Source organism: Pan troglodytes, chromosome 19 (genome assembly GCF_028858775.2).
Source record: "Pan troglodytes isolate AG18354 chromosome 19, NHGRI_mPanTro3-v2.0_pri, whole genome shotgun sequence".
Lineage (NCBI taxonomy): Eukaryota > Metazoa > Chordata > Mammalia > Primates > Hominidae > Pan > Pan troglodytes.
Genome location: NC_072417.2, coordinates 34,920,422 through 34,948,390, shown reverse-complemented (window position 1 = coordinate 34,948,390; position 27,969 = coordinate 34,920,422). Strand labels below are relative to the sequence as shown.

At 39.9% G+C, this 27,969-nt stretch overlaps 1 protein-coding gene across 12 annotated transcripts in view; it reads right to left on the bottom strand.

Moving 5' to 3' along the window:
• MYO1D (myosin ID) overlaps positions 1-27,969 on the bottom strand; it is a 382,937-nt gene that overhangs the window by 149,199 nt on the left and 205,769 nt on the right. For all 12 annotated transcript variants that reach the window (XR_001710866.3, XM_063798726.1, XM_063798723.1 and 9 more), the window contains 3 exons: positions 17,311-17,534; positions 12,675-12,819; positions 12,041-12,145 (listed from right to left, as the gene is read on the bottom strand). Coding sequence is in view for 11 of the 12 variants with exons in the window: in XM_063798726.1 (XP_063654796.1) it covers positions 12,041-12,145; positions 12,675-12,819; positions 17,311-17,534 (474 nt within the window). In the remaining variant the exon portion in view is untranslated. The remainder of the gene's footprint in view (positions 1-12,040; positions 12,146-12,674; positions 12,820-17,310; positions 17,535-27,969) is intronic.

Here is a 27,969-nt window from a genome sequence, read left to right as displayed (position 1 = left end):
TCTGGATATTAGCCCTTTGTCAGATGAGTAGATTGCAAAAATTTTCTCCCATTCTGTAGGTTGCCTGTTCACTCTGATGGTAGTTTCTTTTGCTGTGCAGAAGCTCTTTAGTTTAATTAGATCCCGTTTGTCAATTCTGGCTTTTGTTGCCATTGCTTTTGGTGTTTTAGACATGAAGTTCTTGCCCATGCCTATGTCTGAATGTTATTGCCTAGGTTTTCTTCTAGGGTTTTTATGGTTTTAGGTCTAACATTTTAGCCTTTAATCCATCTTGAATTAATTTTTGTATGAGGTGTAAGGAAGGCATCCAGTTTCAGCTTTCTACATATGGCTAGCCAGTTTTCCCAGCACCATTTGTTGAATAGGGAATCCTTTCCCCATTTCTTGTTTTTGTCAGGTTTGTCAAAGATGAGATAGTTGTAGATGTGTGGTATTATTTCTGAGGGCTCTGTTCTGTTCCATTGATCTATATCTCTGTTTTGGTACCAGTACCATGCTGTTTTGGTTACTGTAGCCTTGTAGTATAGTTTGAAGTCAGGTAGCGTGATGCCTCCAGCTTTGTTCTTTTGGCTTAGAATTGACTTGGCAATGCAGGCTCTTTTTTGGTTCCATATGAACTTTACAGTAGTTTTTTCCAATTCTGTGAAGAAAGTCATTGGTAGCTTGATGGGGATGGCACTGAATCTATAAATTACCTTGGGCAGTATGGCCATTTTCACGATATTGATTCTTCCTATCCATGAGCATGGAATGTTCTTCCATTTGTTTTTGTCCTCTTTTATTTCACTGAGCAGTGGTTTGTTCTCCTTGAAGAGGTCCTTCACAACCCTTGTAAGTTGGATTCTTAGGTATTTTATTCTCTTTGAAGCAATTGTGAATGGGAGTTCACTCATGATTTGGCTCTCTGTCTGTCTGTTATTGGTGTATAAGAATGCTTGAGATTTTTGAAGACTGATTTTGTATCCTGAGACTTTGCTGAAGTTGCTTATCAGCTTAAGGAGATTTTGGGCTGAGACCATGGGGTTTTCTAGATATACAATCATGTCATCTGCAAACAGGGACAATTTGACTTCCTCTTTTCCTAATTGAATACCCTTTATTTCTTTCTCCTGCCTGATTGCCCTGGCCAGAACTTCCAACACTGTTGAATAGGAGTGGTGAGAGAGGGCATCCCTGTCTTGTGCCAGTTTTCAAAGGGAATGCTTCCACTTTTTGCCCATTCAGTATGATATTGGCTGTGGTTTTGTCATAAATAGTTCTTATTATTTTGAGATACGTCCCATCAATACCTAATTTATTTAGAGTGTTTAGCATGAAGGGTTGTTGAATTTTGTCAAAGGCCTTTTCTGCATCTATTGAGATAATCATGTGTTTTTTATCTTTAGTTCTGTTTATATGCTGGATTACGTTTACTGATTTGCATATGTTGAACCAGTCTTGCATCCCAGGGATGAAGACAACTTGATCATGGTGGATAAGCTTTTTGATGTGCTGCTGGACTTGGTTTGCCAGTATTTTATTCAGGATTTTTGCATCGATGTTCATCAGGTATATTGGTCTAAAATTCTCTTTTTTTGTTGTGTCTCTGCCAGGCTTTGGTATCAGGATGATGCTGGCCTCATAAAATAAGTTAGGGAGGATTCCCTCTTTTTCTATTGATTGGAATAGTTTCAGAAGGAATGGTACCAGCTCCTCCTTCTACCTCTGGTAGAATTCAGCTGTGAATCCTGTCTGGTCTTGGACTTTTTTTGGTTGGTAAGCTATTAATTATTGCCTCAATTTCAGATCCTGTTATTGGTCTATTAAGAGATTCACCTTCTTCCTGGTTTAGTCTTGGGAGGGTGTATGTGTCCAGGAATTTATCCATTTCTTCTAGATTTTTTAGTTTATTTGCGTAGAGGTGCTTATGGTATTCTCTGATGGTAGTTTGTATTTCTGTGGGATCGGTGGTGATATCCCCTTTATCATTTTTTATTGTGTCTATTTGATTCTTCTCTCTTTTCTTCTTTATGAGTCTTGCTAGTGGTCTATCAATTTTGTTGATCTTTTCAACAAACCAGCTCCTGGATTCATTGATTTTTTGAAGGGTTTTTTGTGTCTCCATCTCCTTCAGTTCTGCTCTGATCTTAGTTATTTCTTGCCTTCTGCTAGCTTTTGAATATGTTTGCTCTTGCTTCTCTAGTTCTTTTAATTGTGATGTTAGGGTGTCAAGTTTAGATCTTTCCTGCTTTCTCTTGTGGGCATTTAGTGCTATAAATTTCCCTCTACACACTGCTTTGAATGTGTCCCAGAGATTCTGGTATGTTGTGTCTTTGTTCTCGTTGGTTTCAAAGAACATCTTTATTTCTGCCTTCATTTCGTTATGTACCCAGTAGTTATTCAGGACCAGGTTGTTCAGTTTCCATGTAGTTGAGCAGTTTTGAGTGAGTTTCTTAATCCTGCATTCTAGTTTGATTGCACAGGTCTGAGAGACAGTTTGTTATAATTTCTGTTCTTTTACATTTGTTGAGGAGTGCTTTACTTCCAACTATGTGGTCACTTTTGGAATAAGTGCGGCGTGGTGCTGAGAAGAATGTATATTCTGTTGATTTGGGGTGGAGAGTTCTGTAGATGTCTATTAGGTCCGCTTGGTGCAGAGCTGAGTTCAATTCCTGGATATCCTTGTTAACTTTCTGTCTCGTTGATCTGTCCAGTGTTGACAGTGGGGTGTTAAAGTCTCCCATTATTATTGTGTGGGAGTCTAAGTCTCTTTGTAGGTCTCTAAGGACTTGCTTTATGAATCTGGGTGCTCCTATATTGGGTGCATATATATTTAGGACAGTTAGCTCTTCTTGTTGAATTGATCCCTTTACCATTATGTGGTGGCCTTCTTTGTCTCTTTTGATCTTCGTTGGTTTAAAGTCCGTTTTATCAGAGACTAGGATTGCAACCCCTGCCTTTTTTTGTTTTCTATTAGATTGGTAGATCTTCCTCCATCCCTTTATTTTGAGCCTATGTGTGTCTCTACATGTAAGATGGGTTTCTTGAATACAGTACCCTGATGGGTCTTGACTCTTTATCCAATTTGCCAGTCTGTGTCTTTTAATTGGAGCATTTTGCACATTTACATTTAAGGTTAATATTGTTATGTGTGAATCTAATCCTGTCATTATGATGTTAGCTGGTTATTTTGCTCATTAGTTGATGCAGTTTCTTCCTAGCATCGATGGCTTTTACAATTTGGCATGTTTTTGCAGTGGCTGGTACCAGTTGTTCCTTTCCATGTTTAGTGCTTCCTTCAGGAGCTCTTGTAGGGCAGGCCTGGTGGTGACAAAATCTCTCAGCATTTGCCTGTCTGTAAAGGATTTTATTTCTCCTTCACTTATGAAGCTTAGTTTGGCTGGATATGAAATTGCGGGTTGAAAATTCTTTTCTTTAAGAATGTTGAATATTGGCCCCCACTCTCTTCTGGCTTGTAGAGTTTCTGCTGAGAGATCAGCTGTTAGTGTGATGGGCTTCCCTTTGTGGGTAACCCGAGGGCTGCCCTTAACATTTTTTCCTTCATTTCAACTTTGGTGAATCTGACAATTATGTGTCTTGGAGTTGCTCTTCTCGAGGAGTATCTTTGTGGCGTTCTCTGTATTTCCTGAATTTGAATGTTGGCCTGCCTTGTTAGGTTGGGGAAGTTCTCCTGGATAATATCCTGCAGAGTGTTTTCCAACTTGGTTCCACTCTCCCTGTCACTTTCAGGTGCACCAATCAGACGGAGATTTGGTCTTTTCACATAGTCCCATATTTCTTGGAGGCTTTGTGCGTTTCTTTTTATTTTTTTTTCTCTAAACTTCTCTCTCACTTCATTTCATTCATTTGATCTTCAATCACTGATACCCTTTCTTCCAGTTGATCGAATCAGTTACTGAAGCTTGTGCATTCGTCACGTAGTTCTCGTGCCATGGTTTTCAGCTCCATCAGGTCCTTTAATGACTTCTCTGCATTGGTTATTCTAGTTAGCCATTCATCTAATCTTTTTTCAAGGTTTTTAACTTCTTTGTGATGGGTTTGAACTTCCTCCTTTAGCTCGGAGAAGTTTGATCATCTGAAGCCTTCTTCTCTCAGCTCGTCAAAGTCATTCTCCATCCAGCTTTGTTCCATTGCTGGTGAGGAGCTGCGTTCCTTTGGAGGAGGAGAGGTGCTCTGATTTTTAGAATTTTCAGTTTTTCTGCTCTGTTTTTTCCCGATCTTTGTGGTTTTATCTACCTTTGGTCTTTGATGATGGTGACGTACAGATGGGGTTTTGGTGTGGAAGTCCTTTCTGTTTGTTAGTTTTCCTTCTAACAGTCAGGATCCCATGAATATATTAAAGGCTCTGAGAATTCTGCACTTAAAGAGCATGTTTAACCCAGTATTTACAAAATACTTTAAACTATGAAACCCTTTTTCAGCACCTACAAATATTCAATAGAACACTGGTTCTGTAAAACTCATGTTGAAGAACACTTACTATCACTTGTATGAATCTTAGAGTTCATAGAGAATATCTAAAATAGGCACCGAATAATAGCTAATCCCAGCTACTTGGGAGGCTGAGGCAAGAGCATTGCTTGAGCCCAGGAGTTTGAGGCTGCAGTCACAGCCTGGGCAACAGAAGAAGACCCTCTCTGTAAAAAAATATATATATATATAAAAGAAAGGGAACAATAATAAGTAAAAGTCATGCACGTCATCTTTTGTGGAATCATACTGAAAAACATATGAGTGTAGGGCAAAAGAATATGATTAAAAAAACCTGTTACATAATTTCATAAGGTCATTCCAGAGTCAAAACAAGTAGGTCCCATGTCCTTTTATATGTTCCCGAGTTAATCTAAAAACAACAAACGAAAACCTCAAAGCAGCAATTGTATGAAAACAGTTTGAAAATATTACGTTTTTATATGCAAAAAATGTAATTTCTAAAGAGAACATATCACAAATCTTTTCCTTCTGTTTCAGCAGCTTAAATTATCCTCAGAATATGAATTGAGTGGGAAGGACATCAGGTAACAAAGTAAAAGCCTCAGATTGCATAATTTAGCTATATTAAAATGGCAAAGGAAAAAATTCTACATATAGATGTAAATTCCAGACTTATAATTATGGCAAAAAAGCACTCTTTTCTTCCACTTAAATTCATATAGTAATAGAAAAACTAGATTATAGACACTGTATTAGATAAACCCTCATCTTGTTTCTTCTATTATCCAAAACTAAAATCTTCAACCAAAGAAAAAAATCCCTAGCATTTGTTTTTCCCTAAACACTACAAGTGATCTGTCTATAGGTTTAGTCAGTACCACAGGGGGCCACAGATAAAAGTTTATCTGGAGAGGCAGATAAGGAGAAAACACATTATGGTTGAGAGTAGCTATTTGCAGAAGTCTTTCACCTTAAAGGACATTTTATAATGTGGTTAATGGAAAGTGGCTGTTTCAGAGAGAATCTAAGCATAAAGAAGAGGGCTTTACTGAAATCCTATCAAGTTTACACTGGCGTAGCCTTGGGATTGAACAGTTTCTAAAGCTGTATTTAAGCTATAGGGTGAACAAAGAGTATTTTGCTTTGAACTTGGAAATACAGGGACATGAATAAGAATGCTTCAGTTTTTAATCCAGCAGGACCCAGGTAAAGACATGTTCTCTGTCAGACATAAAATTGTCATTGCTGGAAAGATAGAGACATCAGGCATTTCTGTAGTAAATGACCTAATTCTTAAAACCATCCAACTGTCTTTGATCAACTGCTCTGATTATTAATTTGATTTTCCAGCTGCTTGATACTAAAGTGTACTAGATAGTGAATATGAGGACTCACTGACATGGTACATTCCTTTGTTATATTTACAAACTGACATTATAGCTTATACATTTTTTTTTTTTTTTGCATGGGTGTGTGAATCTGGTTACCAAAAGTCTTTTCTTGATAGTCTGATCAACTCTAGGTATACTTATAAAATAGAGTTTCTAAATCTCAGACTTCAGAACTAAACTCTGGAGTGTGGTAATCCACCCCAAGATACTGCCAGCAGTCTTTCCTTGATGACATTTATTTCATTCTAACTGTAACCAGCTGCTCTCTATTTTGTTAAAAAGCCCCTATCACACTGATGACTGGGCACGGTGGCTCATGCCTGTAATCCCAGCAGTTTGGGAGGCCTAGGTGGGCAGATCACTTGAGGTCAGGAGTTCGAGACCAGCCTGGCCAACATGGCAAAACCCTGTCTGTACTAAAAATATAAAAATTAGCCAGGCGTGGTGATGTGCACCTGTAATTCCAGCTACTGGGGAGGCTGAGGCAGGAGAATCGCTTGAACCCAGGAGGCAGAGGTTGTAGTGAGCCAAAATTGCGCCACAGCACCCTAGCCTGGGTGACAGAGTAAGACTGCCTCAAAAAAACAAAACAAAAAACAAAACAAACAAACAAGCCTCTATCACGTTGAGTTGACCTCTTTCTTCTTCCTCATAATGTTCAAACACTGATTGTGATATAATAAGAAATACATATATTTGCTCATCATCCCAGTTCCTGACACAAAGCTCCCAAAACTCTTGTGATTTTATGAGTGATAGAGGTTATAGAATCACCTTTTGTTACGATATTTATTTAGTCTTAGTCCCAGATTCCCAACATAAGAGTTTCTATCTGCTAATCAGATAACTGGTGACTAGGAGCTCCTAGATAGTTTCAGGATTGGGGCTGGTTGCCAGAAAGACCAAGGCATGATTAGAGGGTTGGAACTTTCAGCCCCACCCCTTAACCTTCACGGAGGGGAGAGGGGCTGGAGATTAAGTTAATTACCCATAGCCAATGATTTCATCAACCATGCCTGTGTAATAAAACCTCCATAAACTCAAAATTATGGGGTTTGGAGAGCTTTGGGGGTGGTGCACACATCCACATGCTAAGAAGCCATAATCTTTGCCTTTTAATTGTGGTGTGTCTAGACCATTGACATTTAATGTGATTATCAATACAGTTAGGCCTAAATTTATCATTTTCAATTTGTTTTCTATTTGTCCCATTTGTTCTTTGTTCCCTTTTCCACATTTCTCTGCTTTCTTTTGCATTGAGATTTTTTTTTATAATTTCGTTTCTCTCCTTTGTTGGCTTATTAGTTATAACTTTTTGTATTGCCATTTTAGTGGCTTTTCTAGGATTTACAGAATACGTTTATAACATATCACAGTCTACTGATATTATATCACTTTATGGTATAAAAACCATACAACAGTATATTTCCATTTCCCCCATCTTTGTGCTATTGTTATCATAAATTTTACTTCTACATATATTATAAACTCTACACTACTTTATCACTGTTTCTGTTTAAGTAGCCAATTGTGTTTTTTCATTTAAAAAATTCGGTAAAATACACATAACAAAATTTTCTATTTGGATCACTTTTAAGTGTATAGGTCAATGCTTCATTGGCATTAAGCACATTCACACTGTTGTGCAGCCATCACCACTATCTTTCTCCAGAACTTTCATCATTCCAAACTGAAGCTCTATACCCATTAAACAATAACTCCCCAGTCCTCTCTTTCCCCAACCCCTAGAACTACCATTCTATTTTCTGTCTCTATGAATCAGATCATTCTAGGTACTATATATAACTGGGATCATACAATATTTATCCATGTGTATCTGGTTATTTTTCTTAGTATAATATCAACGTTCACCTTGGTTGTAGCATGTATTTATGGCTTTTTATCCATTGTATGGCTAAACCACATTTTCTTTCTTTCTGTTTTTTTTTTTTTTTTTTTGAGATAGAGTCTCACTCTGTTGCCCAGGCTGGAGTGCAGTAGTGCGATCTCAGCTCACTGCAACCTCCACCCCCCGGGTTCAAGGGATTCTTGTGCTTCAGCCTCCCCAGCAGCTGGGATTGCAGGCCTGTGCCACCACGTCTGGCTAATTTTTGTATTTTTAGTAGAGACAGGGTTTCACCATGCTGGCCGGGCTGGTCTCAAACTCCTGGCCTCAAGTGATCCACCCGCCTCAGCCTCCCAAAGTGTTGGGATTATGGGTGTGAGCCACCATGCCTGGCCTATACCACATTTTCTTAATTCATTCATCCATCGATGGACATTTCAATTGCTTTCACCTGTTGGTTATTATGAATTATGCTGCCATAAACATTGGTATATAGTCAATTACCTTTTAAAGACATTTAAGTAAGAAAAGACATGTATTTGTCTATGTAGCTACCACTTCACTTGCTCTTCATTCTTTGGTGAATGTCCACATTTTCATGTGGTATAATTTTCCTTCTGTCTGGATGACTTCCTTTAACATTTCCTATAGTGTTTATCTTCAGATATGTCTGAAAAAGTCTTTATTTCACTTTGGTTTTTGAAAGATATATTTGCTGGGTATAGAATTCTAAGTTGTTATTGTTTTTTCACCAGTACTTTAAAGATGTTGCTCCACTGTCTCCTTACTTGCATTGCTTCTGACAAGAAATTGGATGCATACTTTCTTTGTTCCTTCATGTCTTTTTTCTCTTTATTACTGGTATTGAGCAATTTAGTTACAATTTACCATAGTATAGTTTACTTCATGTTTCTTGTGCTTAGTGTTTGTTGAGCTTCTTTGATCTGTGCATTTAACATTTCATCAAATTTTGGGGAAATATCAGCTGTTATTTTAAAAAATATTATTTATTTCTCTCCTTCTCTCCTCTCCCTCAGAGACTTCGGCTGCACCTATATTAGGCCACAGGAAGTTATCTAACAGCTTCCTGATGCTTTGTTTTAGCCTTTTATTTTTCTCTCTGTGTTTAATTCTGGGTAGTTTTTATTGCTATATCTTCAAATTCACTAGTTTTCCTTCTGCAAAGACTAATCTGCTGTTAATCCCATTGAGTATGTTTTTTCCTCCCAGAAATTGTATTTTTCATCTTTATAACTTCATGCAGGTCATTAAAAAAATCTTCCATGTGTTTATTTAACATGTTAAATCTTTCCTCTAGCTTTCTGAAGATATGGAATACAATCATAATAATTATTTTAATGACCTTGTCTGTTAATTCTATCATCTATATCAGTTCTGGGTCAGTTTGAATGATTAATTTTTTTTCTCCTTATGAGTTGTAGTCTCTTGTTTTGTATGCTTGGAAACTTTTGAGTGGATGTCATATGTTGTGAATTTTACCTTCTGTGAGCTGGATATTTTTGTATTCCTATAAAAATTTTTTGGCTTTGTTCTGGTTAGGTTACTTGGGAACAGTCTGATTATCTCTGGTTGTGCTTTCAAGATTTATTAGGTAGGATCAGAACAGTGTTTGGTCAAGGGCTAGTTATAACCCCCTACTGAGGCAATCTCTTGTCAGTCCTCTATTCGGTGCCTCATAAATCATGAGGTTTTCCAGTCTGGCTGGTGTGAACAGGCACTACTTGCAACCCTGTGTGAGTACTGGGCATTGTTGCCTATAATCCTTTTGGGTTGCTGTTTCCCAGCCTTGAGTTATTTCCTCATATGCATATATGTATGTGCTGATCAGTACTCAGACGAACAGTCAAAGTGAACTCTACAGATCTTCAGAGTTTTCTCTCTGTGCAACTCTCTCCTCTCTGATACTCTGCTCCGCAAATTCTAGCTGCCTTAGTCTCTCTCACTATTGAAAAGCTCTGTCTTTGTCTACTAGGCTCTGCCTGGGCTTCCCCCACTGCTCATCCTGGGACTGGAAAGTTTCTCAAGACAGAAAACTGGCAAATTGCAGGGCTCATCACCTCATTTTTTTCTTCATATTTCAGGGAACACTGTCTTTCCTTGCTTGATGTCCACTGTCTTGAAAACCACTGTTTCACACATTTTGTCCTTTTCTCCCCACATAGATATCTTTTTCCCACTTTTTTTTTTTTTTTTTTTTTAGACGGAGTCTTGTTCTGTCACCCAGCTGGAGTGCAGTGGCACGATCTCGGCTCACTGCAACCTCCGCTTCCCGGGTTCAAGCAATTCTCCTGCCTCAGGCTCCTGAGTAGCTGGGACTACAGGTGCACACCACCAGACCCAGTTAATTTTTTTGTATTTTTAGTAGAGATGGGGTTTCACCATGTTGGCCAGGATGGTCTTGATCGCTTGACCTCATGATCCACCCGCCTCGGCCTTCCAAAGTGGTGGGATTATAGGCATAAGCCACTGCGTCTGGCCTCCCGCTAATTTAGTATCAGTGTATATTACTGTGTACATACACAATTGATTAATTACCTATTGATATATATTCACATTTTTTCCAGTTTTTCTGGCTGTTACAATGTACAAACCTGTACATCTCTCTCTCTCTGGGTATTTGTGCAGATATATTTGTAGGGTAAATATGGGTTGTGGAATTCTTAGATTAAGTGGTATGAGAATTTTAAATTTTGATAGATATTGCCAAACTGTCCACTCTAAATGACTATATCTTATACTCCGACCAAAAATGTCTTCTTACATCCTTATAAACATTGGTTATTATCAACACTTTAAAGACTGCCGAATTTATAGTTGAAAAATCATATTTCATTATTTTGATCTGAATACTACTGTAATTATTATTTTTTAAAAGATCTGAAATGAAGCACGTGTAAAATCACCTAAACTTGGGCCTTTATTATGAGGTAATTCTTTGATAATTTTCTTAATTCCTCCTTTGTCTATTGCCATATTTATGTTACTGTCTCTTCTTGGATCAACCTAGTTAATATTTTTAAAAAATTATAATTTCATTAATATTTTAAAATGTATTTGGATAATTCTACAAAATACTCTTTTAATGATAATTTCAATTCTTCTGTGTTCTTCTAAACAAGTATTTTAAGGTTTTTTTTTTTAAGACTAGCTACGTCCTTTGCCTTCCACTTCCCAACTTCCATTTGCCCAACTGCTATCATCTCCAGGTAAATAGCAGCCCAAGTATCCTGCACCAGACAAACAAATACATTCACAGCAGGTAACTTTTCCCTCACCTTCCGAATCTCAATATGCCCTACTCCTCTTTTTAAAACTCAGTTCTTCCTCTCCCAAACCCTGTTTTATAGAAATAATGTAGGTATAGGCTGGGCGCGGTGGCTCACGCCTGTAATCCCAGCACTCTGGGAGGCCGAGGCGGGCGGATCACGAGGTCAGGAGATCGAGACCATCCTGGCTAACATGGTGAAACCCTGTCTCTACTAAAGAATACAAAAAATTAGCCGAGCATGGTGGTGGGCGCCTGTAGTCCCAGCTACTCGGGAGGCTAAGGCAGGAGAATGGCATGAACCCAGGAGGCGGAGCTTGCAGTGAGCCGAGATTGCACCACTGCACTCCAGCCTGGGCGACAGAGCGAGACTCCGTCTCAAAAAAAATAAATAAATAAAAGAAATAATGTAGGTATAAAAAGTACTAAATGACAATTAAATATAAAGCAGATATACAGCTGCTATGAAAGTTACACATGCAGTGAAATACAAATCCCTGACTTTAAAGAGGTCCCCGCAATCTAGTTTTTTTGTTTTTTTTTTCTAGTTTTAAAAGGAAATTGGCTGGGCATGGTGAGTCAGTCCTGGAATCCCAGCACTTTAGGAGGCTGAGGCAGGTGAATCACCTGAGATCAGGAGTTCGAGACCAGCCTGACCAACATGGTGAAACCCTGTCTCTACTAAAAATATAAAGTTAGCTAGACATGGTGGTGCATGCCTGTAATCCCAGTTACTTGGGAGGCTGAGACAGGAGAATCACTTGAACCTGGGAAGCGGAGGTTGCAGTGAGCCGAGATTACGCCACTGCTGTCCAGCCTGGACAACATGAGTAAAACTCCGTCTCCAAAAAAAAAAAAAAAAAAAAAAAGGTTATCACTTCCCTTAGGAAGGCTTTATAGCCTAACTGTAAAGTTGTAGTCACCTCAGCCATTCCTACAATGCCTCAGCACAGACAGGTCTAGTGAACTGATGATGAAGCTAGTTGTTTACCTACTGTTATGTTTTATTACAGGCTTACTTAAGTGAGTTTCATCTGAATCAGTCTTTCCTTTCCAAGATGATCTGGTTTAAGCTTGCCTTACCTTACGGACGTGACAGGAAAAGAGGACATTCATGTATTTGTCCTTCCGTTTCAATTCATTAGCAACAGGGACAAAAGTGCCTGAGGTCTGAGGTGTATCTGGCTTCTGAAAGAGAAAGGAAACAAGGCAAAATGAGTATGCTTAGCATTTTAGAAGGAAAGGCAATCTTTCAGTGTACTGCTTTATAACTACACTTATATAGTTTCACACATGCACTCTTTATCTCCTCACCCCAGATGGTAAGCTACTAAATGGTTGTTGTAACATCAAAGATCCTATACAAATTTTAAAATAGGGAATGGGAGAGAGGATAAAGTGTAGCTCTGGGAATAATTAATATAAAGGTAGTAATTAAAAAATCGTCACTGAATGATGTAAGGGAAGGTTTAAATGGTCAAAGGCCAGGTTATAGAGTGTATTTAATACATATGGATACAACACACAGAACCCTTTTAAACACGGGAGAAACATCAAATACTGTACATTTAGAAGCAATAAAATGTTTTAGTATCTCGAAGAAATTATTTAGTTTCTAAAAGTGTTTTATCCTTTCTGCAAATTCTTTGGAGATATGTTCTTCTCTTTTTTAGTAGAGGAAGTAGAAGTAGATTTCACTTTGCTCCCTTGGACTTACTGAAGCAAGATAGTTGCCCTCCCAGGCCCTCTGGAGCCCGAGGTCAGCCCTTTGACCCTTCAACATTTCCATGGCTGCAACCTTTGCCCTGACCTGGGGCAGGTCTGAGGCCGGAATGCTCTTGATGAGCTGGGATGCTCTCCATCTACAAGTAAATAGACAACATGTATTAGACTTTAGAAATGCAATCCCATGCATTCTCTCTCTCTCTTTTTTTTTTTCTTTTTTGGGTCTCCCTCCATCTCCCAGGCTGGAGTGCATGGCATGATCTCAGCTCACTGCAACCTCTGCCTCCCAGGTTCAAGTGATTCTCCTGCCTCAGCCTCCTGGGTAGCTGGGATTACAGGTGCGTGCCACCATGCCTGGTTAATTTTTGTATTTTTATAAGAGATGGGGTTTCAACATGTTGGCCAGGCTGGTCCTGAACTCCTGACCTCAAGTGATCTGCCTGCCTCGGCCTCCCAAAGTGCTGGGATTACAGGCATGAGCCACCACGCCTGGGCTCCATGCATTCTCAAAAATAACTGAAGCTGTCATTAAGTAGAATGAAATCAAAGCACTGGCATGCTAAAAAAAGTAAAATGCCTCCAAAATACACACAGAAGTTGCTAAAATACATATCATTTTATGTAGACAGATCTTTCCTAAAACTTGCTTTGTTGTTTGTGTGTTTTGAAAGCAACTAGAACTTAGTGATACATGGGCTCTCATAATATTTATATTTAGGGCATAGAAAATTGGATTCATCATTCATTCATTCAACGAAGGTTTTCTAGGTGCCTGCTAAACTCCCAGTGCTGTTCTAGGCAGTGGGGGCACAGTAATAAGCAAAACAAAGGTCCTTTCTGCTAGGTGCTTGTATTCTGGAGAGAAGTGACAGATAGCAAATATATGAGTAGACATATAGTATGTAGGATGGTGAAGGTAAGGCAAGGAGGACCGGGAGTGTGGAAGACGGAAGGAATGCAGAGTGGGTGTGGTTTATATAGGGTGGTTTACATAGGGTGGTCTGGGCAGGCACCACTGATAAGGATAGATGAGCAGAGACCTACAGGCTGTGAGGGAGCTGGTCATACGGAGACCTGCACCAGAGTGTTCCAGGAAGAGAAGAGAACACAGCAAGTGCAAAGGCTCCGGGATGTGAGCTTGCTTGGTGCGTCAGAGGAGCAGTGTAAGGAGCTGGGAGAGTCAGGGTCAGAATCCACAAAGCCATGAGACCATGATCAGGACTTTGGCCTTTCCTCTGAATGAGATGAGAAGCCATCGGAAGGTTTGGAACAAAGATGGGACATGACCTGACTCATGCTTTAAAAGGGTCATTGTGGTTGCTATAGGCTGGGAACAGGAAGACCTGTTAGATGGCTATTTCCGAAACACACATGCTAGAGTAAGGTGGCTTGGATCAGGGAGGTGGAGGTGGAGGTGGAGGTAAGTGTTGGTTCTGCATATTTCTGAAGGAAGAACAAATAGAATTTGACAATGGATTAGATGTGGGGGCCAGAGAGGATTTAAGGACAACTCCAAGATTTTTTGGCTAAGCAACTGAAAGCTTAAACCAAAAATAACCTGTTCCTGATTGGGAAAAAGCAGGTACAAGTTCTCTTATGCGCTTGGCGGCACCCTAGCCCTGCACGATGCTTATATCCTCTCTTCTGCCACAGGAGCTTGAAGTACGGAGGTTGGAAGCAAACAGAGAACTTCCTTTTGATCAGACGAATAATCAAGGCCGGCTGTTCTCAAACTTGTTTCCATAGAAAGAGATTTAACTAAAATGGAAAATTCCCACTGAAATAACCAAATAAATATAAAAATAAGGAAACATTTATAACAACACCAGAAAATGGGAATGTCAATAAAGTAGAAAGTGTAATGACTTTCTGGAAGACACAAAGCAGATGGGATCCAGCTGATGGGGAAGCGGCTCACTCAGGGCAGTGCACTCTACTCAGTGGAAGGAGAAAACCCCTCAGAGGGATAGATGAGAATCCTGAAGCCTGAAGTGGCAGGGACTGGTAGCAAGGGCAGGAGATGAAGGATTTTAAGGTGAGAGCTGTGCCTGTTCCCTGCACATGGAATGGCTGGCTGCAGTGAGGCAGGCCACATGTTGGTCAGAGATAGTAGGTTGCCAAAGCAACAACCATGAAGAAGTCATGGCTCAATAGAATAGTGGAATCCTTTCTTTACTTCCTATGGACAACCAACACTCCAACAAGACAGACTGTCCTAAGATCATTCCAGAAGAGACTAGAAGGTGACAGACTTAGAGCAGTTGGTGGTCAAAGTCAAGGACACTGTGACAGGTGGGTCTTACAATACTCAGTGGCTTCCTAAGCAACTTCTCGAATCAGCCCTTGATCTCCAAATTTCATGACTGGTGGAGAGACATCTTTGCTCTGTCTACTGGTCTGTTTCCAGTCTACAAACCTGGTCAGCCTGTCCTGTCTTCACTGCCCACAGTGGCTTAGGACAAGGTCTGTCCCTGACTGACTCCAAAGGCCACAGAAGCACACTGGGGGATTCAGGACCTGACCTATACGACCATGGAGAAAGCCACCCATGCTTCTCATCCTAATCAAGCAAACTGCTGTCTATAAATACGTGTAGCCAACAACAGCTGCAGCCATAAAAATCACCAGCCTCAATGACATGAAAAGGGGACAAAGCCAGGCATGGAGAAAGCTCAATTAAAAAGAATTACTGTGAAGAACAGGAGTGAACTTAAACATGATTAGATGCACATTGAGATTTTAGAAAAACAAACACAAGAATGTTACAATCACAGTAGAATTCTTTAATACATCTATCTCTGTATTCCACAGATCAAAAAATTCCTGATAGTGCCTAGATCAGGGGTTGGCAAACTATAGCCTGTGCCAAATCTGGCCAATGGTCTGTCTTGGTACTGCCCACAAGCTAAGAATAGTTTTTACATTTTTACATGTTTACCAAAACCAAAACAAAGAAGAATATGTGACAGAGACCATCTGTAGCCTACAAAGCCTAAAATACTTAATATCTGGCTCTTTCAGAAAAAGTTTGCAGAACCCTGGACTAGATGGACACAACTGGCAAGATTCAGTGTGTGTGCGCGTCCGAGTGTGCTTGTGTGCACGCACGTGTGCGTATACAGAACAAATGTAGCAGACCTGTTAGTTTCAAATGCCATTGATTATAAGGCCTGGGAAGGCTGGGACTGTCTTTCACATCTTTCTTGTTTGTCACCATATCCCTGAAACCTAGGTCAGTGCCTGCAACACAGCAGACATTCAGTAAGTATTTGCTGAATGAGTACATTGAATTTTGTACAAAACAATCAATTCTAGACCACAAGTAAAACCTCAAAATCTAAAAAGAAGACTGTATAGGCTGTAGTGCAATCTAATCAAAATCAATAACAATCTCCTGCAGCTCTTAAAATCTTACACAGATCTTTATTGGTATGGACAGATCTTCAAGACTTATTTTTGAGTAAAGTCATATAGCCATACATATAATCTTATCTGTGTAAAAAAGAGGAAAAAAATGTTCAAATCATATGTGACTACATAAAAAGCCTGCCAAGATTGAAAACTAATTATTTATAGTACTATATCTGAGAACCGAAGGTTGAGGTACTTTTGTTTTCAATAATTCTGTATTTTTTCTTCTTATGAGCAATTATTTCTTTTTTTAAAAAAGCATATGAGATATATATAAGAGTTTTCTTCCATGCATTTTTCTTTATCTTTTGATACCTTCCATCAATTATATTTAGAGCAAAATCTAAAGAAGATAACATCTGATTTAGCACAGAATTATACATTAGTTCTTGTACATTCAGCATATCAATTAGTTCAAAGTGTTCTTTATGGAGTATCATGATAAAATGACTATATTTGAGAAGAAGTAGCTTAGTTTATGTGACTAGATGGCTGTATCTAAGACAGAACTAAATATATCTGGTGTATACTGGCAATAAATAAGCTCAAAAAGCGAGGAGAAAGGACTTGGAATAACTACACACTCAGATCCAGGGCAGGTTATAAAAAAATAAAGACCAGTTGGAAAGGTACCACATTTTACTTGGGTTTTTATTTATTTAAAAGACAGCTCGCTCTAAAAACAGTTATTTTCCCCTTTGGCTGCACTTTAAAATCACGTGGGAAACTTTAAAAAAGGACCTCTGCCTGGCCCCACCCCTCCAGCGCCATTAAACAGGACTCTCTGGTGGTAGGACCTGGGTGCTGGCATATTTCCTAAACTCCTTGTTATTCTAAGGTGCAGCAGAATTGAGAACCACTGCTTTGAAAGGATTAATGGATTTTCTAGTTTGAGTTATGTGTGGTGGTTTTATTTTTAGCTAATAAAAGTAAGTAGAAACAGCATGCTAGTAGCTTATCTTAACTATGGCTTGTGTCCAGGGGTTGTGGCACATTGCTGTCAGCTGCTACAGGAAAAACAAATTGGCAGTTCCTTTATTTTGAGGGGTAAGCAGATGCTCTTTGAAAGCCAAATCTACAAAACTGAAAACATAAGGTAAAGGTAAATGTCATAACAGCAAATAGCTGAGTCAATATCACGGTCTCAGACTTGTGACTTTGCATAGTATTAACTGTGCCACCATAAATGGATGCAGCACACAGCAACACGTTCTTACCTATTGAAAATCGTCTGCAGGGCCTCCTCAAAACGGCGAAGAACTTTAGGAGGGCTTGGCCACTTCACGTGCTTCCCGTAGTCTCGCATGGTCTTGACGCCATGGAAGCGTCTGGCCACCTCGTGGATGTACGACTTCACTTTGTAGCGCCGGTAGTACCTGATTATGGTCAGAGCTGCCTTGGTTCTTTTGTACCGCATGCGGGCCAGGGTGCCCCGCCACACCTTCACAATAGAGAAAGAAAAAGGAAAACGTTATTGACCGGCTGAGTTGTGGATGGCTTTGATATTATAGCAGCTCCTCTACTTACAAACTCAACCAGGCAACTTGCAAGTGTGCACAAAAATCAGCCAGAGCCAAAGCATGTCAGTTCCACCTGCCACCAACAGATGGCGTGGGGAGTCACGTCAGTCATTTTGTTTCAGCTGTCTAGCTGCTCATTATTCTACACTGAAGTGTGTGCTGAGCCTGAAGCTGAGTCCTGTTTTAACTTTACTGTCATGAAAAGAAGAAAGCCAAAATGCAAATATCTTTGGATAAATATTTTAGGAATGCTGAAGGGAAGCGAGATGAGTCAGAACATCATGCCATAAGCATCTATAGTTTCCTTGTGAAACCTAACTTTACATAGATTATACATGCTGGCCACTGGTGTAACGCCACTTTGGATTTACAAACTGATTTACACACAGCCTGTGCACGTCCTCTCCCGCGGCACTATGTAAACTCTCAAAGATTCATGGGTAAAGGGTAAATCAGATTACGTACTAATATCCTGTGAATCTTTGTTAAAAGTTTTTCAGTGCTCACAAATCAATGACACTATATAAACGCCTCAATGCCAACTTCATCCAAGCATGGTAAAGTCAGAGATACTTATTTTTTTTCAGGATCCTTTGTCAGGTACCCATATTTCTCAACTTCTCAAGCAAAAACAAATTTGGTGCAATCTTCAATTAATCACTGGCTCTTCCCCTGTATATCCTCTCCACCACCACTTTACTCCTTCCACAATATGGAAGTGTAAACCCCTTTCTTTCCCTTTCTGCTACCAGTCTCCAAGATGCCAAACAACCCTAGTTGCTTTCTTCGATGAACTCCTTGTACACATCGCCATCATGCCCCAGTATATTTATTGCTGCTACTTAAATAACTGTTCCAACTCTTAGGTTGATTGTATTATTTCCCTCCCTAGTCCCTGGCCTTTCAGAGCCAAGATTTTCAACCTCTAGTTCAAAGCCCACAGTATGGGTTCTGCAGACTCCCTCAGGTTTCTTTTATTTCTTCTTAAAAATCCCTGTCTGTGCCCACCAATTCCTCTAAGCAAAACTTGCGCAATGCCTCATTTGACTCAGTTGTTTTAGGTTTGTCCTCATGCGGACTCCTAAAGTACACCATGTGCTTGCAGTGTTCTCCCTTTTCAGCCTGCTGCACAATACAGATTTGTTTGCACACTACGTGCAAGAAGATCATCAAGGGACCCCAATGGGTCAAGAAAAACCATAACATTTAAGGGAAACATGACACATGGGCAATTTGTGATGGTAATCTAGAGTTCACATATAAACAGAATGTTTAAAGACAATGAGGCAATAAAAACTAACTCGTCATCTCATGTGGCGTCAGTACAGCAGCCCTTTTTAGTCAAAATGGCTCCCTTCCTTGTAGCCAAATCCACTGTACAGATGGCTTTGTTACGCCTCCACCCAAGTGCAAAAATAAAGCTCCCTTCTTTAGCATCTTGAAAAGCCAAAAAAATACAATTACAGGGTGAAAGTATGTGATTTAATTTCTTAGACAAAACACATTTTTAAGTTTCCTACTGTTTGTTGCTTTTTTTTTATTGGGAGGAATTTAAGACTCCTTGGAGCCACATCTATAAAGGATATCAATCTTTAATTTTCAAGAAGTGTTTTATAGAGCTTCCTATTAGAATGTTTTTGGTTAGATTCTTTAGCAAATTGAAAAAAACATTTTATAAGTAAGTACTTTTTAAGCAGTAATTTATTTCTTTTACAAGAAACCTACTTTATAAAGGGGGTCTTTTTTTGACAACCTTTATAATTTCATCTGTGTTGGCTTATTTAGGTTTTTAATAGTTGAAAAAATGAAATAGCACAAAAATGCATATAAAAAAACACACTAGCCCTTCTCTTCATCCTTCTAAACCCACCTCCCTACCTCCAGTCTCAATCAACACAAACTATTTTAGATGCTTCTTCCATATTTACTGTCATATTTATAGATAATATGGCTAGGTGTGGTGGCTCATGCCTGTAATCCTAGCACTTTAGGAGGTTGAGGTGGGAGGATCACTTCAGCCTAACAGTTTGAAACCAGCATGGGCAACATGGCGAAACCCTGTCTCCACCAAAAATACAGAAAAATTAGCCATGTGTGGTGGTGTGCACCTGTAGTCCCAGCTTCTCGGGAGGCTTAGGTGGGAGGATTGCCTGAGTTCAGGGAGTTGAGGCTATAGTGAGCCAAGATTGCACCACCACTGTACTCCAGCCTGGGCGATGGAAGTGAGACCCTGTCCCAAAAAAAAAAAAAATACCCCCCCAAAAAACCACGTATATTATGATTTCTTGGTTGATCCTTTTAGACACTATCCAAATCACGCAAGATGGAGATTTAGCTCTCTCACCATCATTCTTTCTTCTCATCTACCTTCCCAATCATAGTTAAAGTATGTTTACATTACCTATATTAACTCTATTATATATTGAATAATTTACATATGATATGTATATGTTATATTGCATTGTATTATATATTACACATATATTTGGTTCATTGCTGTGCTAAGAAGTATGAATGTTCTTTCTTTATTGTGTGTATTTGTTTTTACCTATCATTAGTAACTGCCTTGTTTTTAAAATTTGCTTTATTTACTATAAACCTACTGCTAATTTTTGCCAAATGCTCTTACAGACCCATCAAATGATTAGCAGTAATTTTTTTACTTCTCAGGCACATTAACTGAATCTTTTTCTTTGATATTACCTGTATCCACTGAACAGTTTCCCTATCCTGGGGCTTTTTAAACTACTCTTCCACGTTGGATCCGAGTTCTCCCCCACCGCCCCACGCCCAGTAGCTTTCAAGAAAAGGTGTATGGCCAATACATTTCTATTCTCTTAAGTTTCCTTGAAAGTAAAAAGCAGTTGTCTAAAATGTTGTCGGTTTCTTGAGTTATAAAAGCAGAGTAGTTGAGAACAAGCTCTGGACTCAGACTGCCTGTTTTCAAATCCTGGTCCCACTCTTAAGAGCTGCGCAGCGGGACGCGGTGGCTCACGCCTGTAATCTCGGCACTTTGGGAGGCCAAGGTGGGCGGATCACAAGGTCAGGAGTTCCAGACCAGCTTGGCCAACATGGTGAAACCCCGTCTCTACTAAAAAATACAAAAAATTAGGCAAGTGTGGTGGTGCGCGTCTGTAATTCCAGCTACTCGCGAGGCTGAGGCAGGAGAATCGCCTGAACCTGGGAAGGGGAGGCTGCAGTGAGCTGAGATCGCACCATTGCATTGCAGAGCCTGGGTGACAGAGCGAGACTGTCTCAAAAGAAAGAAAAAAGAGCTGTGTAAACTTGGGCAAGCTTCCTTCTGTGCCTTAGTTTTCTTAGCTGTAAAATGGGGATAATAATGTTGCTTACCTTGTAGTGTTATGAGGATTAATGGAGTTAATACATACGCAACACTTAAAATAGTGCCTGGTGAGTAGTCAGCGCCCAATAAGCACAGGCTGTTATGACTATTTGAAAGTCTGTTCTTTATTTACCTTTAGTGGGTCGTGCTACTTTCTTTTCTTTTCTTTTTTTTTTTTTTTGAGACAGGGTCTCGCTCTGTCACCCAGGCGAGAGTGCAGTGGCGTGATCTTGGCTCACTGCAAGCTCCACCTCCTGGGTTCACGCCATTCTCCTGCCTCAGCCTCCTGAGTAGCTGGGACTATAGGCACCTGCCACCACGCCTGGCTAACTTTTTGTATTTTTAGTAGAGACGGGGTTTCACTGTGTTAGCCAGGATGGTCTCGATCTCCTGACCTTGTGATCCACCCGCCTCGGCCTCCCAAAGTGCTGGGATTACAGGTGTGAGCCACCGCACCCGGCGATTGTGCTACTTTCTTTTTTTGTATGTGCAGATTTTTTGCCTCCGTCACTTGTCAGTGTGACCTGAAAACTGTTTAGTAAATGTTAAGTCATTCTTTCTCAGTCTGCCATTTGCCCCCAAACAGTGCCTGATTTGATATTGTTTTATTCTTCCACCTATAATATGGACTGGTGTCCATGGTTTATACACCTTATCCAGTCATTCAGTTGCCTAAGAGGAGAGGAGAGCATGCAGGGGCTTTAAGTAACTGCTTTACTTCATTCTATGAAATAAATGCATCAGAGGTTTGCTTCAAATCTGGGTTGTATCATAGGCTTTTGGCTTATTATGGGGCCAAGTGTTCCTTTTTCATGTCTAGTGGAGCTTTTCCTTGGTCCGGCTGTAATAATCATTGCTTGCAGATGCTTTCCTCATTTTACACCCACTTATTGATATATCAGAGGCAGGAAAGCTGGCAAACCTTGCCTACTCTTCTTGCTTGTGAAAGAAGTCTTCTTGATGAAAGAAAGTGTCCCCGATGAAGGTGTGGGGTATTCTAAGCCCTCCCTCTGGTACACCTTTATACTGAATGTAGCACCTTCAAAAGTAGTACGACTTTTCAGAATTTCCTCCTTGTACTTCTCCATGCTCCATTCTTCTCTTTGAAGAACATATCGATTTTTTAAAAGCATCTTCTTTCAATTTGGCCCAAGTTTTCTTTTTTTGGATGACACTTCTCAAAGTTGATGGTATGGAGTTGGAATCTTTTCTTGGTTTCGGGGTTGATGGCATGTTCTTTGTTATTTTTACATTTGATATTTGTTAATCTTACACAATTCTGTGGGAAGGAAATTTTGTGAACCTGCAGTTATATCACCAACTTTATGAGAAGTCCCTTAGGCTCTATTTTTTAACATCAAAGGACAAGCATTGAAAACTACAGAGGAAAATGATTTTACAGGAAAAAATGATTCATGCATTTTCCCCTATAATCTAAGCATATTTGGTTTAAATAGATACGCTTCCATAAAAGTTTGTGTGTATGTGTGGCAGGAGGGTTGTTGGTTGGTTTTCCCACCAAGGGTCTGCAGGTTTGGAATTTAAGGTATAAGACAGATTTTCCTGTTTTCTCTCTTTGTTTAAAGCAGCTTAAACTGTTGAGTTTGTTGAGTCATACAAAGCTTACGTTTGTAAAGGACTGTGCCTGATGACAAAGCCTCAGAAAGCAGAAAATTAAATGTTATATTAAAAAACAAGTGCTTAATACTTATTTGCATATGGCTGAGAGGTTCAACAAACAACAAGGGAGCCAAAAGGGGCCCTGCTTCAAACAATATTAACACAAAAGTAGAACCAGCCAGACGTTACATGCTTTGGGATATGAGGCCAGAGGAGTGGGAGCTGAAGGACACACACTGGGACCTGCGAGGTGAAGTCAGCAGAGGATATCGGGTAGAGAGCATACTGACAGAGGAGCAAGCAAGGGACCATTTCTCAGAAAAGAGGACAGCGGCAAACAGAGAGGCCTGCTGACAGGGAACGACTCAGGTATAAACAGAGAATGCTGGCATGGCGTTGCACACATCCTTGCAACTGAGGTGCCAATTCTCAACACAGCAGCCAGAGTGATCCTTTTAAGACCAAAGCCAGATCATGTCACTTCTCTGCTCAAACTCTGCAGTGGCTATTTCCCTGAGCAGAAAAGCCAAAGTCCTTCCTATAGCGTTCATGGCCCTATGTGGTCTGATACTGTCTCCTCCCCACCTCATCTCCCGCTGTCCTCTCCCCTGCTCGCTCCCGCCATACTGGCCTCCCTGCTGGACCCTACACAGGCCAGGCATCCTCTTGTCTCAGGGCTTTTGTGCTAGTTGCTCCCTCTGCCTGGAATAATCTGCTCCCAGCCATCAGATGGCTGACTTCCTCACTCTCTGCATCTTTGCTCAGTTGTCACCTTCCCAAGGGAGGCCAGCCCTGGCCTTCTGATTTAAAAGTTCAACTTGTCTCCACCTCCCCGCCCCCCCCACCCGCCCAGCACTCTTAATTCTCCTTACCATGCTCTGCTTTTTCTTTTTCCCCCAGCACTCAATCCCTTCCAACATATCACGTAACTTACATATTATGGTGTTATTTATGCTCTCTCCCACTAGAATTTAAGGGCTACTAGGCTGGGGATCTTTGTCTGTTTTGCTCACTGATGTATTTCCACTGTCTGGAACAATGCCAAGGACCTAGTTAATAATATTTGCTGAATGAATGAATGTATTCTACTTCATCTTCCAAGTCTGATATTGAATCTTTCACTTCGGCTGTCACATTTTCCATCTTCAAGAGCTCATCCTTGCTCTTGTAATATTTCTTTTAAAAGCATGTTGCTCTTACTTTATGAATGCAACATCTCATCCCACCTCTGAGTATATAACTTATGGTTTTATTTTTTGCACTGTTCCTTGTATTGCACCTGTTACCTCTAAATCCCCAGTTTTCCTATTTGTCTTAGTCTTGGCCTTGCCCAAGGCCTTCCTCAAATGTATAGGGATCGTTGGCCCTCCACTCTCACTGAAGGGTGAACAGCCCTTAGAAGCTCTGTATAAGTGCTTCATGGATGGGGAACTTCACTACAGGGTGATTAGGTTGGGAGTAGCCATCTGTGGGGAACCCCAGAATGTCAGGATCATGAAGTGTTTTCTCTTTCCTGCCAGAATCCTCAGAATGAAGGGGTCTGGGGTGGGTGGTGGGGGGAATCTTACTCCTCAGTGTCTATACTTTCATTTAATATCCTTGGTCTCAATATGGTACCTGACCCCTCTCCTCCACTAAGCCTGGTGTCCCTAAGTTCAGAACTTCTCTAAATCCTGTTCAATTTATTCAGAAAAGAAACTTCTTGCCATCTATCAGAATGAGGCTGAGGTAGTCCCTTAGCTTTGTGTGGTCTGGGGAGAGACCTAGTGTCTAATTCCTCTTTATATAGATTTTAACCAACCTCCTCTGTCAGGGCCACCCCTCATCCCTACCTACAGAGGCACCCAGTCCTTCCCAGTCTAGAATCTTTCTACAGCCCTACAGTCAGAACAAGGCAAACTGTCTTGCCTGTTTGCCTTGTTCTCTGCAGGCACTTGCCTGGGAGTAACGACTCATTTACTTACTTCTAAACTTATGCTGACACCTCTTGTCTTCTGTTGTTTCCACTATGGTACTATTTGTCCTCGTAGGTTTATCCAATTTTTATTCCTTTTCTGCTCTTTTCGAGATGTTAAGAGAGTGGATATAAACACAACTGTCATGTTTAACCAGATGTTTCATAATGCCATCTTAATTCTACCATTTTTTCTTCTGCTGCATACTTCTTCAGCAGTCAGACGTTTCAAAGCAACATCTAACAGTCATTAAACTTTGCAAAAAAAAGTAGGATTCTAGGTTACACTCTATTAAGAAGTAGGGCAATTATGTATCTTCCGTTTCGTCTCAGAATCAAACACAGGTCAGCTTTCCTTTTTTTCTCCTAGTTCCCCATGTTTTGTTTTGTTTTTCAAAATTCTAGTCATTATGGGCATTGGGGGCTCTTTCTGTCTTGTTGTCAATATAAATCACTATTTCACAGCTCCCTGGTACTCTGAATTAGACATTCTCTTGGTTTCCACAAACAGAATCGTTCAACATTTCAGCTCCTAGCTTCTCAGGTCCTCCATGCCTAAGGACAATTTTTAGAAGCATCTTTCTTCCATTTCTATCTTTAAGTTCCCCCTATGGGGATCTTCGAGATGTCCATATCGAGATGAGTCTACATAATGGGGAACTTTGAGAGTCCACATTGAGATAAGTCTACATAACCCATACGGTTATTTGGGCAGAGTTCTGACACCTTACGGTTGTTAAAAAGTTGTGGTAGAGGAGGGTTTATTTATGTAAATAATGAACTCTTGTTGAATGAACTCTGAGCAAATTATAAATATACAAAATTTGGTATGGACACATTCCATCAAATTTAGAATATGACAGTCACATTCAATTTAGGATATTTCATGATTGACTGATGAAGGGTGTGGCTCTAAGAGCTATTTTAAAGGAAGACTCAGAGACAGAAAAATCTTTCTGAATTACTCCTCTTCCATTTCTATAAGGGACAAAATGAATAAAGACTTGATGTGCTATTTTTAAAATGCTGGTGCTCATGTTTTTACCAGACTAGCAGGTTAATATGTAACAAGAAGAAAATATAATCCAGTGAATATAATTTATAGGCTATTAGCTTAATTCCTGACACAAAATTCCTTCGTTTTACAGATAAATTAATAATATTTTGGAAGACATAGGATAAATCTAAGACACAAAAGAACCAAATCTTTAGTCAATAAACAAATGTAAAAATCATTAAAATGAAGAGCCACACACACAAAAAGTACATGTGAGTCTGATCATTACAAGCCGTCCTGATGAACTTAACTATTGCAGGTGGTGGTATTGGTATGTGCTTGGTGGAACATAATTTAGAAGTGACCACCCCTGAGCTGTCTTACCTTGGTCTGGGAGACTAACTTGCCGAGTTAATTGACCCATGAACCTTCGTTTAGGACATGCCCATTTTATATATATGGCCTTGTCCAGATTCATTAACCTTGCAATTCTTTAGGGCACACAATTGCTGCCTATTAATGATTTCTTCACTATGATGATGACATGATCTGACAGCCTCCTTATAACTGTAACTTCAAGAAGTAATTGAACCTTTTGGTCAATTACTATCAGAAGAACAGCCCATTATCAACACTATTGAAACCCAAATCGCAATTATTTTGCAGACAAATGAAAATAAAATTACTCCAGATAATAGGTTAAGTAACTCTGACAGATTTTCCAGGATTCAATCTTGTAAACACTCTGTGGAGCTGTAGGAAAGTGACTGCTTTCTTTTGTTTGGTTTTGTTTTCTTAAAAGAGGAGGTAAAAACTTGGTAATTCATCTTGAAAATCTCTCAAGACTATCTAAACTGCATTTTGATGTAGAACTACAGAGTTTTGGTCAAAAGTTTGAGCATCTGAGCAGATCCAAAGTGGTGTCTGGCAATATTTCAGCTTTTTCAGGAGACTCCTACAGCCTCTACCATCTCCAAGTCTACCTCTGTCTGATAGCGAGGTGGCTTACCACCTGGTAAAGAGTACAGGTCAGGCTTTGACCTTGTGTGACAAATGCCCAGCATTCAAAACACACAGTACTCCATCAAAATAATAACACAGTATACATTTGCTTTAGTGGTTTGCAAATAATCTCAATTTTGACTAGTTCTCTAGATTGCCAAAATAGCTGATATTTGAAAGATCCAGCCAAAGGTATACCCTAACATTGATTCCACAGAGTTCTAAAAGTACATTCTGGAACACAGGGCTTTTGGAATGCTCCCTGAAAAAAGGGTTCCAATTTCAATAAGTTTGGAAAAGCTGCATACTGCAATTCCCTTTATGGAGATTCATGGTGTACATTAGCACATTAGAAGCTCTGAGAAGTTCTTTTTCTTTCTTTCTTTTTTTGAGATGGAGTCTCACTCTGTCGCCCAGGCTGGAGTGCAGTGGCGTGATCTTGGCTCACTGCAAGCTCCGCCTCCCAGGTTCATGCCATTCTCTTGCCTCAGCCTCCTGAGTAGCTGGGACTACAGGTGCCCGCCACCACGCCTGGCTAATTTTTTGTATTTTTTACTAGAGACGTGGTTTTACCATGTTAGCCAGGATGGTCTTGATCTCCTGACCTCATGATCCACCCGCTTTGGCCTCCCAAAGTGCTGGGATTACAGGTGTGAGCCACTGCGCCTGGCCGAAGCTCTGAGAATTTTTATGTAAATCTACTTTAACAGAATTGAAAAAAACCATAATTGACTACAGATTTCTTTGTACACAGAGTACTAATGTTGAAGGGGATCAGGATATGCCACCCAAAATTATGCCACTTTGGCATAAAGATTATTTTGAGCTAAAGACAACTAAGAAATAGTAGATGCGGGAAAAGCTCTCTGCCCTTCCCCTATCTCCCTGAAAAGGATATATTTCCCATGAGAAAAGTGCCCTCTCCTTGTACCAGGAAGATAAGAACACTCTCACCAGCAGAGAGGAAGAGTCCACATTGAGATGAGTCTACATAAATAGGTCTCACTAAAATAGCCTTTATCTTCCATTACTTCCTTTCATGCAGTTCCCAGTCACTTTCTCACAATTTACTGGCCCTAGAATCCCAGATCCCCTATCTCATGTCTAGTCACATTTTATTGCCTTTCTTTAAAATGGTATATAAGACCCTGAGTCTACCACTTCTTTAGGTTTTTCACTTCTTTTCTGTGAAGTTCCTGTGCATATAAAATCCTTACATCAGTAAAAATTGTATGCCTTTTCTCCAGTTAATCTGTCTTTTGTGAGTTAAATTTGCAGGCCCCAGGCACTGAATCTAAGCAGGTAAACGAAGTGTTTTCCTGCTCTACAATTTCCAAAGAACCAGGTTCTATCCTTTTGGGAAGCAATGAAATCAAACAAAATAAAAGAATTATTCAAATAAGATAAAGAGTAATTATACCAGAAAACCTAGACTATGAA